Source organism: Budorcas taxicolor, chromosome 23, assembly GCF_023091745.1.
Source record: "Budorcas taxicolor isolate Tak-1 chromosome 23, Takin1.1, whole genome shotgun sequence".
NCBI classification, from domain to species: domain Eukaryota; kingdom Metazoa; phylum Chordata; class Mammalia; order Artiodactyla; family Bovidae; genus Budorcas; species Budorcas taxicolor.
Genome location: NC_068932.1, coordinates 38,674,655 through 38,685,718, shown reverse-complemented (window position 1 = coordinate 38,685,718; position 11,064 = coordinate 38,674,655). Strand labels below are relative to the sequence as shown.

At 46.1% G+C, this 11,064-nt stretch overlaps 1 protein-coding gene across 1 annotated transcript; it reads left to right on the top strand.

The window, feature by feature from the left end:
• The first annotated feature begins 518 nt into the window (after window positions 1–518).
• Window positions 519–9,532, top strand: PRDX3 (peroxiredoxin 3). The gene is made up of 7 exons (XM_052660865.1): window positions 519–563; window positions 2,016–2,151; window positions 3,776–3,917; window positions 4,915–5,050; window positions 5,902–6,005; window positions 8,272–8,437; window positions 8,749–9,532. The coding sequence occupies exons 1-7, from the start codon at window positions 528–530 to the stop codon at window positions 8,800–8,802; spliced, it is 774 nt and encodes a 257-aa protein (XP_052516825.1). The 5' UTR covers window positions 519–527; the 3' UTR covers window positions 8,803–9,532.
• Window positions 9,533–11,064: the final 1,532 nt, after the last annotated feature.

The window sequence follows — 11,064 nt, the reverse complement described above, 5'->3', positions numbered from 1 at the left end:
ACTCTTTGCAACCCTAAGAATTGCAGCACGCCAGGCCTCCCTGTCCATCACCAACTCCGGAAGTTCACGCAAACTCATGTCCACTGAGTCGATGATCCCATCTACAACCATCTCATCCTCTGTCGTCCCCTTCTCCTCCTGTCTTCAATCTTTGCCAGCATCGGGTTCTTTTCAAATGAGTCAGTTCTTAAATCAGTAGCAAATATGGAAATATCTATCTTCCCACCCTGGATTGGATCTTTTTAGGCTGGGGCGACAAACAGAGGCAAAGTATCGCTTTCCCAAGCATGAAGCTACTTAGGAGTTTTAACAGGACTTAATCCTCTGGGTGGGATCGAGGGACCCCACAACCGAGAAGTGTATCAGGCAGAGGGCCCCTAAACCGGCCAGAAGGTCGTAGCTCTTCCACGCCCGGTCCCCGGCGCGGGCCTGCTGCGGCCCGCCGAGGCCACGCCCCTGGCCACGCCCCCGAAGGCCCCGCCTCCTCTACGTCTCTGTCTTCCCCGCGGGTCCCCTGCACACCGAAGATGGCGGCCGCGGCGGGAAGGTTGCTCCGGGCTTCGGTGAGTGGCTGCCTGCGGGGCACAGGCGCGGAGACCCTGCGGTGGCTTCGAGAACGTGCTTCCCAAGTGGGGTGCCGCTTCCCTTGGCCTGGGAGCCTTTCACCCTGCTTGGAGGATGTCAGAGAGTAATGGACCAGGGGCCGCCTCCTCTAAGGCAGGCTCCCCGCGCCTGCGCAGAGCCGCCCTTCGCCCACCCCCGCCCCCACCCCCACCCCCGGCCTTGCGTTCCAGTTTCCAAAGCCCACTTCTTTCCCAGTGGTGGGACCCCCATCCACTCTCTGCCTAAGCACCTGGCTCTGGATGCAGGCGACCTGTCCCCTGGTCCCGGTTCTATAAATGACTCTATGACCTTGGGCTATTGCCTTCTTTTCCAAACCTCAGATAACTTCCTTACCTTAGCATGTAGACTGCCTACCCCAAGGGTTTCCGTGAGCATCCCCTTAAATGCTGGATGGACACCAACATGCCAAAGTAATCAAAGTCCTTGAGTGCCAAAGGCTCTTGGCTGCTCGCCCTCCCCTTTCTCGTGGTGGGGTTCCACCCAGGCTCTTTGTTCTCGAGTCATGCTGGACCCTGAAATTGAGCAAACGTTTCACTGTCAGACACCCAGAGGCTGAACTTTGCTGTTTGTTTCTCTGTGGGCCAGAACGGCCTTGTCTTTTCCAAGGGAAAACCTTGACATGGTAGAACATGCCCAGCGTAGCTGCTGGTAAAGAGCTTAATACACAGAGCCTGGCCAGTCTCCTGGGCTGAGTGCTCGGGGTTCCTTTTAAAAACATGGAATTTTCATATTCTTGTAATTTCCCTCTACCTTTCAGTCTTCTGTTTCCCATTAATAAATATGTGTTGAGTTGGCCAAAAAGTTCATTCAGGTTAAACCCAAATGGACTTTCTGGCCAACCCGGTAATTATATATGTATATGGTATATACATATACAGTCAACCACTGGATCTCCAGGGAATTCCCTATATTTTTTTTTAAATAAAAATTACATTTTGAAGTGTGCATCATGATGTAAGTAATGAAATAAGTACTGTAGTCAAACTAATTAACATCTCTTCACGTGGTTAGCCTTTGTGTGTGTGATGAGTGCATCTGTCTACTCTGTTACAATAATAATACTCTCTTATTTCCAACTTCAATACAGTATTATTAAGTATAGTCAACCTGCTTGTACATTAGATCTCTAGACTTACTCATCCTCCGTAACTGCAACGTTGTACCCTTGACCAGCATCTCCCTGTCTTCCCAGTCTTCTTTACAGTCTTAAAGGATAAGAAAGCAGAAGGGAGTTTCAAGAATGTGTAGACTCAATCCATGCTTTTGCAGTTTGGAGTTTTTGTTCATAGGAATAAGGCCAGCAGAGGCCACTACTGGCCTGATGCCCTTTCAGCAGGGTTTCAGCCGCCATTCTGGGAATACGTTCTGATATAAAGTGTTTTTCTTTTTAGCTCGTCCGACATGTGAGTGCCATTCCTTGGGGCATTTCTGCCTCTGCAGCCCTTAGGCCTGCTGCTTCTCGAAGAATGTGCTTGACAAATGCATTGTGGTCTGGTTCTGATCAAGCAAAATTCTCCTTTAGCACCAGTAAGTGTTGTTATGCTTTGGTTTGAACCAGATAATGGAAACATTTATCACCTCTGAACAGGAGCTCTGAACTATGGCCATATATTAGACTCATGCGGGGAGTTTTTACTGTCGTACCACTTTCTTAGTCCCACTCCAAACAAATTAAGTCAGTCTCGGGGGTGGGACCAGAACATCGTATGTTTTGTGCAGCCAAGGGTTGCGACTCACTTAGGCAGACTGTCACATTTCCTCGTTGACTCCAGAGGTTTTAATTCCCTGGGTCGGGGAACATGAAAGGAGCGTGGGGACAGTCAGAGGTCTCTGGGCCTGCTGTGTGTGAAGGGTGTGAGGGGACCGTGCAGCCACTCCGGAGGCTTTAGGATTCAGACCTGCATGGCCATGTTAGGCCAATCTGTTGGACTCCTCCATGATCTGAGTGGCACACAGCTGTTTCCTGAGATTTATACTCCATTCTAAAGTATGAGATTTGCTCGGCACAGCCTCAGATAATGAGTGGCATTTGAAGAGGCCTCCTTTAGGTTTGTCCCACCTTTTAAAAAGACTATTTAACTTGTATTGGTTGCGGGGGGTGGGAGTGGGGGATGTACTTTAGCAAAACCTTTGTTTGTTGGTGAAGTGTTCTAAAAAAATTTACAGTTTTCTCGGAGCTTTAAGGAATTTCTGGTGTCAGCTTGATGACACGAGTTTAACTTTCCTTGTCACTTGTCCCAAACCCCAGCTCCCAGTAGCTCCTCCTGTCTCTGAAGCCAGGCATCTTGACACCTGGCCTCTTTTGTCCTGCCTTCCCAGCCTGAAGCCTGGCTTCTGCAGTCCTGACACAGCTCTTGCATCCTTTCCTTTCTTTCTGTCCCCTCTGCCGTACCTTGCCCGCCTCACCGCTCAATAGATAGGTGCAGTCACCTCCTAACATCAGGCTCTCCCTGCTCCTCTCACTCTCCCCTGCCCGACTAATCTTGCTAAGAACAGCCAACGCATCACCCAGCTCCTGCACAGAAGCCTCCAGTGATTCCTTTATCTCTCCTTTTAAGAACAGACTCATCCGTCTGATATACAAGGGCCCTCTCAGCGTGGCCTTCCACCATCCTTGCTCTGTCCCCCATGCGTCTTCCTTCCATGCACACCTGTTCTCTACATCAAGAAAACTGCTACAGCCCATTCCCCACACCTGCCCTGCTCCTTCCTTTGTGCCATCCGCCCTGGTCTTGGCAAAAATCCAGACCGTGCTTAGAACCCACCTTCAGGCTCATTGGTCCTTAATTCTATGTTCATCCATCCCTACACTCTCCTGTCTTCTTTTATCGATTTATTTGCCTTTTGGCCGCACCTTACGGCACGTGGGATCTTAGTTTCCCGACTAGGGAGCACACTGGTGTCCCCTGAAGCAGGAACTGAGTCTTAACCGCTGGACTCCCAGGAAATTCCCTCCTGTCTCTTTAGTTTCCATAGCACTTTGAATTAGTGTACAGTCTAGACCTATGGAAAGAGAAACAGTTTTGTAAGATGTACAATTAAACTGAACCTTTTAATTAAACTGCTGATTACTGGGAGAGGTTTTAGTAAAATCGGATAAGTAGTTGGTTTAACGAATGAACTATATGCATGTTTTTGGGGTATTTTCCAGGTTCCTCATACCATGCCCCTGCCGTCACCCAGCACGCACCCTATTTTAAGGGTACAGCTGTTGTCAGCGGAGAGTTCAAAGAAATTAGCCTTGATGACTTTAAGGGGAAATATTTGGTGCTCTTCTTCTATCCTTTGGATTTGTAAGTGTATTTTCTGTGATGCTGTAACAACATTCTGCGAGCAAGCGAAGATCGCTGCCTTCCCACTGACACTGCCTATCTTTACTCTTGTCAAGGGGAGGGTTATTGCTGACTGTCACTGATGCTCTTGTTGATACAGCTTGCATCTGTAGTTAATTCACAAGAGATAAGTATAGGGGGTGGAGTGGCATTCCTTCTAATGGGTTTTAATATGGCTTTTTTTAAGGTGTAGGTATGTATGTATTGGCTGTAGTGGGACTTAGTTGCTGCACGTGGGCTTTCTTTAGTTGTGAGCGGGGGCTTCTCTCTTGCAGTGCTTGGGCTTCTCATTGGAGTGGTTTCTCGTGCGGCGGAGCAAGAGCTCTAGGGCGCATGGGCTTCAGTAGTTGCAGAATGTAGGCTGAGTAGTTGCGGCTCCTGGGTTCTAGAGCGCAGGCTCAATAGTTGCAGGATACGGGCTTAGCTGCTCTGTGGCATGTGGGATCTGGGATCAGGGATCGAACCTATGTCCCTTGTACTGCAAGGAGATTCTTACCCGCTGGACCACCAGAGAAGCCCTGTGGCTCTTGTTTAATGGCTCTGCAGCCCGGGAGCTGTATTACTAAACCCACGTGCCCTCGAGCCCACGTTCTACTCTGGAGTGGTGGTTCCTGTAAGCCTGTCAGGGAGGAAGTTTCCACTGGTCTGGGGGAAATGAGAAAAGTAAGGATAATAAAATGAATTTTCTCATGAAGCTACTTATTTAAATAAAAATGTGTCTTTATTCTTGGAGTATGTCTCTGCCACCCTTATATTTTGATATGATTCTTAAAATAGTTGGTTTTTTTTTTTTTTAAACTGGAGTATCATTGTGACCAGGAGTCCAGTGAGGACGATTAACCTTTTGCCTTTTTCTCCTTTAAGAAAAATAGAACTACTCTTTAGACAACTGTTGTTCAGATTTTAAAAGTCTTCTAAAAAAAATTCTCTGATGAGAATTCCTGCCCTTTTTTCCTAGCACCTTTGTGTGTCCTACAGAAATTATTGCTTTCAGTGACAAAGCCAATGAATTTCATGATGTGAACTGTGAAGTTGTTGCAGTGTCGGTGGACTCCCACTTCAGCCACTTGGCCTGGATAAACACGCCGAGGAAGGTACACACATACCCACACCGCCTCTGCACTTGTGAGCTTAAAAACTGCTGGATCCCATGAAAGACCAACCTAGAAGTTGTTAAAGCATGACTAGTCTGAAATGGGCTGTCAGTTCTAACCTACTGGCAGATTCTGTTAAGCTCTATCCATGTCTCCTGTAACACTGCATGTGTTTACTCCTTGCTACACTTGTGTTTCCCAACCAGTAACAGAGAACAAACTCAGCAGGACAGGGGGAACAGCTGGATTCCATTGTCTCCCCTCTTTACCTGGACCCTGTAGATCCCTGGACCCTGTAGATCCCCAGACCCTGTAGATCCCCATACCCTGTAGGCAGGTGGGACAGTGGTTAAGTTCTCTGATTTTACTCTTCCTCATGATCAGTATTCTTGCCTCAAAACTTGCTTGGGAGAATCAGTTTCTAGCTATGATGTTGGACTATCAAATATCAAATTAGTCAAAGTATTCTTTTTTTTATTATTATTCCATCTTTATGTTTCAGAAATGAATCTTCAACCAAAAGGATACTTTAAGAATTAGAAAAGTCTGTAGTATTCAGTGGGTTTAAATCCTGCCTCTGCCCCGTTCTAGCTGGGACCTGGAGCAAGTTACTCAACCTGTGTGTGCCTCAGTTTCATCATCTGTGAAATGGCGATGATGATAGCAGCTACTCCGGGTTGCCGGAGGAGGGAGTGAGGCAGTAGAGCATCTTCTCTTAGAAGCAGCACTCGGCCCGCTGTGGGTGCTCAGTTCCTGCTGTCTGGCTGGTGTTGGTCAGTCGTCCTGTTACCTGGCTGAGGAGGCTGTGGGAGCCACAGTGTAACCACCAGCCTTATTTGTATTTTTATCAGAATGGTGGTTTGGGCCATATGAACATCGCACTCTTGTCAGATTTGACCAAACAGATTTCCCGAGACTATGGTGTGCTGTTAGAAGGTCCCGGCCTTGCACTACGGTAAGATCCGTTTCGTATGAACTTAAAATTGTTTTTTGTGTTTAGCATTATCATACTTCATAGGGAATTTACAGAAGCCTGGGTAGGGAATTTTTAGAACCCCAGACCCTTAATTTGTCTTTTATTGTAATAAGCATCAGTGGATGCCTCCTGTGAGGGCTGGCAGTCTTTCAGAAATGACTGTGATATGTGTGCCCCCTGCATCTCCCTGGGCCTGTTTCTGAAGAAGGATATCATACCCTTTTAAAAAATATATATTTGTTTATTTTATTTGGCTGCACCAGGTCTTAGTGGCAGCACATGGGATCTAGTTCCTTGACCAGGGATTGAACCAGGGCCCCCTGCATTGGGGAATGCAGAGTCTTAGCCCCTGGACCACCACGGAAGTCTCCAGTACCACATCTTATGGTCACACTGCTTTACTCTTCCTGACCACGTGGGAACCACTCCTCGCAGTGAAGCCATCAGACTGCTTAGAGATGGGGCGGGGGGGCGGGGGGCAGAGGGAGCCGGCAAAGGGTAGGAGTCAGCTTCCTGGTATGGTTGGTATCTTGTACAAGCGCTGGAATGGACCAGAGTTTGAATTTAAGCCCAGCTGCTCAATAGCTGTGTATGACTTTGAGCAAGATATTTAACCTCTTTGAGTCCCTTTCTCCCCATAATTAAAATGAGAATGTACCTCCTGGGTTGGTTGTGAGGATTGAGTAAGGTGAGGCGGCTACAGAGTTTGCGCCACAGGTCCTTGTAGCTATTGTGAGCCCCGTCCCAGACCTTCCGCCTTCCTGGGTGGGACGAGAACCTGGGCATCATGATGGCTGCTGATGAAGGAGGGACAGGACAGAACTTGACCACCAGGACACAAGCGAGGATCCTACTTTGAAGGGCCTCACAGTTTTGTTGGGGGCTGGCTTGAACCTGCCCACCCTTGTACCTGATCTTCCGCCTGCTGGGGGTACACTGGAATTTTGGCTCTGGAACCACCTGGGAACTTGGGCCTTTTGACTCCAAGGAGATTACTGCCTTCCTTTAATAAATGGAAGCCTAGCTCTGACAGCGTTGGCAAGGGAAGGAGAAGAGTCCCGGTGTTTTCCTCCCAGAATCCCCTGTAGCGTCTCACAAACTTTGTAGTTACCTCCCTACTGGTTTCACTGTTAGGACTGACAAAGGGAGAGGGGTCGAGTCTGGCTTGTAAGATAAGCCCTTCTTTCTGGAGACTGTGCTGTGGGCCCATCTCCAGCCCAGCTCTCCGTTTCCGCATCTATGCGGACTCCAGCTTGGCTGCACCCAGAAGGAACACGCGCCAGGGCCCCTTAGCCTCAGAGCCTAGACCTCCTAAGTCCAGGCCCAGGGAGGGAGAACCTTTTTATCTTCTGATTTGTTTCTAACTTGCCCTTTTCCTGAGTGATCAATGTTTGGGATGCCACACCCTTTTAAAGATGGACTGTTAGGAACCTCTTGAGTGTTATGACCTCTGCATAAGTCAGAGTATCACCCTCACCTGTAGAGAAGATAAGCACAGACCCGAGGGTGGTGGGTTACCTCATTACATTGCTGCTAAGTGACGGTGATGGGCTTGGACAATCTGTGGATCAAAATAAGAACTGTAAGTGATTGAAACACCAAATATATTTAAATCCAAGATTCGAAGAATTCCAGGAATCCAGTTCATTATTTTGAAAACTTAATAATGGAAGAGTACTAACCACTCATTCTGTCTTTCCTATATAAACTGTACCTCAGGGTAGCCAAAAATAAACAAAAGTGATGGGATTGTTTTCCTTTAGATTTCTGCTTTGCCTAGACTTAAGGCCAGTAAATTTTCCCATGGGATTTTCTCCCCGATACTCAATTCACTCATACGTATTTACAGAATACAGATAAAATACGTCTCTGTCCCTTCTCAATCGCCTATGGTTTCTTGCCAAGATTTGATACAGCTGCCCAAAGAATGCTTACTGCATCACTAACGAGAAGTCTTTGCTCTGTGTAGTTCAGTGACCTTCAGATACTGTGAGACATCCCGGTCAAATCTGTGAATGTGAACACACTGCCTGTTTTCCGCGGTGGCCTAGTCCAGTCCTATCTTTGTTAAAGCATCTGTCATCAATAAGAGATGATAAGCTTTCTGTACAAGGAAAACCTGGTTTTTAAGCACATGATAGAGTTTAATAAATGCTCTATCAAGGAGAATTAAAGGCAGAGTAGAAGTAGAGGCTTTCTAGCTCTGGTAATGTTGATATTCTGATGAGGATGAATCTTTATGCAGCGGTCTCTTCATAATTGACCCCAATGGAGTCATCAAGCATCTGAGCATTAATGATCTCCCAGTGGGCCGAAGCGTGGAAGAGACCCTCCGCTTGGTGAAGGCATTCCAGTTTGTGGAAACCCATGGAGAAGTCTGCCCGGCCAACTGGACACCCGAGTCTCCTACAGTAGGTTTCTTTGCCCAAAGCAATGGGAGCCCAGCCAAGAGGGTCCCAGGTCCTCACTGCCTCAAGGGCTGCTGGCCTGGAATATCCACATTGGAGCAAGGGTGGAGGTGGTGTGCAAATGCGTGAAGCTGCTGCAGGTGGGGGTGGGACCAGGCCCCAGGAATGCTGTTCATGTCAGTTTCATCCATGTATTTTAAAGGAAACAGACCAATCTTTTAAAAGGTAAAGAACTGTAGGTTAAAAATTGGGGTCCTTTGGCTCCCTTTTGAGATCATGAAGTCACTTACAGTGAAATGTTTTTGTATTTTCAGATCAAGCCCCATCCAACTGCTTCCAGAGAATATTTTGAGAAGGTAAATCAGTAGACTGTCCCGTGCACACCTGCAGCTTCCCACACCAGAAAAGAACCACAGTGGGAACTCACTTGTAGCTTTTCAAAGATTAGTATTTATAGCAGGCAAAAAAAAACCAAACCCAATGATGCTTATATTCATAAATAGTATTACTCTAAATGTTTTGTTTTTGTAATGTTGGCCAAGGCTTTTAAAATGTTTTCAGTTACTAACATCATGAGTCCAAGGCAAGGTGTGGATGGATGGTTAGTTTCTACAGAGTGTGTATGTAGTTCAGCTGTTTCTTGGGTCATGTCTTCAATGGGAAAAGGAAACAGATCTTTTTCCTCAGCCTTACTTGAACCTTTGTGTATACCAGAGTAGTACGACAGGTATTGAAAACTTCTGATCAAGGGTCTTGAAATTTTCCTCTTGAATTTCTTTGTATTAAACTGAATTTTCTTTAAAGAACATAGTTTTAAGTTGTTAGTATCAGTGGCCTAATTTAACACTTGGCAATGAATGTATGGTTGAAGGAAATGTGAATCATGTTTTTTTTAAAAAAAACACAGTGGCAAAGTGACTTAACTGATCATGCATGTTCCCCATTCCTGAGATTTATAGTTTATATAGTTATTTTGCTTACTTTGTTAGCTGACTTAGTGTCTGCATACATTTCTAATATTGATTGGGTATAATTAGAAAGGATATTTATTGAATCCAGGGATTGCAGTATGAATCTGAATCATTCATGAATTTGAATTATTGTAATTATTTTCTTTCTTGAAGTGTTTCATGTAAAAAGTATAATAAAAAATAAACATTTTAAAATACTTGGATTTTTAACACCATTAATTCTTGCTTCAGCTTACTTATATTGTGGGGCTCTCTAGTTTTCCTTCTCTGATTATATCAACAGACATTTATTGAGCATTTAATTCACTGGCTATAAAGATGAATAAGATGCTGGCTCCACATCCAAGGAACTGGACAAAAGAAATATGGAAGCATTTATTCATTTCAATGGTTTCCCTAGTGGCTCAGATGGTAAAGAATCTGCCTATAATGTGGGAGACATAGGTTCAGTCCCTGGGTTGGAAAGATCCGCTAGAGAAGGGAATGACTACCCACTCCGGTATTCTTGCCTGGAGAATTCCATGGGCTGAGGAGCCTGGCAGGCTAGAGTCAAATCCTGGAGTGCCTACTATATGCTAGGTACTATTTTGGAGGCAGAATGAACAAAAAAGACATAACTCTTCCTTTTTGCACTTACATTGTAGAGGGAATAAACAATAACATTACATAAAATGTCTGGAAGGACAATAAAGTGGAACAAGGGACTAGAGCAGAGACGTGCAGGTATTTTAATAGGGTTTCAAGGAATCAATCTCTCCAGGTCTGTTTTCTCATGCAAAATGAGCACTGTAATTGTACCTACCTTAGGGTTTTGGTGTCAAACAAGATAAAACATGTAGGAGGTGAGGGAGTTGCAGGGATAAAAAGGTTCTAGGCAAAGCGAATGACAGGTGCAAAGGCCCTGAGGCAAGAGTGGACTTGGGGTAGGTGAAGAAGGACCATGTGACCGGACCTGTGAAGGAGGAGAATGGTAATGGGGAGCCCAGAGGGCTTTATGGGCAAGCTAAGGACTTCGGATTCTGTTCTGAGATGGGAAATGGCAGAAATGTTTTGAGAAGAGTTACATCATCTTGTTCTTAGAGGATCACTCTGGCTCCTTCGTTAAGACTAGACCCCATAACAGTGCAGAGAGGAAAGCAGGTCAGCTGGGCTGGATTTGTGACATACTTGGAGTGGAGCCAGCAGGATAATACAGATGTGCTAAATACTTCGGTGCGATAGATGCATTCCGGGGAACTCTGAGGAGGGGGATCCCTTACCTGGCTATGGGCATCAAGAAAGTCTTCCTGGAGGAGGAGATGAAGTCTTGGAGATAAGAAAAAGTGACCTGTGGGAGCTGAGAGGCCACATGGGCCTGAAGAAAACCATGAACTACTCTCATTCCAGGAGGGGAAGTCAAAGGGAGGGCAAAGGCCAACTGGCTACAAGTGGTCCAGACTGAGCACGTCCTATGGACCCAGCACTGCTAGGGCTTTCACATGTCTTATCTCATTGGACCGACAACAAAAACACAACAGATACAATTATTGTCATCATTTTACAGATGAGAAAGTAGACTTGAAGATACTGACTTGACCAGGGTCTCACAACCAAGTATATTCCATGGCACCAGGTCGCTAACCTAGGACTCCTGAGGAGCCCCCTGAACACCCTTAACAT

Coding starts and splice junctions, on each gene's coding strand:
- PRDX3 (XM_052660865.1), top strand. CDS start 528: ATGGCGGCCGCGGCGGGAAGGTTGCTCCGGGCTTCG. Junction 2,152..3,775: donor AAAATTCTCCTTTAGCACCA/GTAAGTGTTGTT, acceptor GGTATTTTCCAG/GTTCCTCATACCATGCCCCT. Junction 3,918..4,914: donor TTCTTCTATCCTTTGGATTT/GTAAGTGTATTT, acceptor CTTTTTTCCTAG/CACCTTTGTGTGTCCTACAG.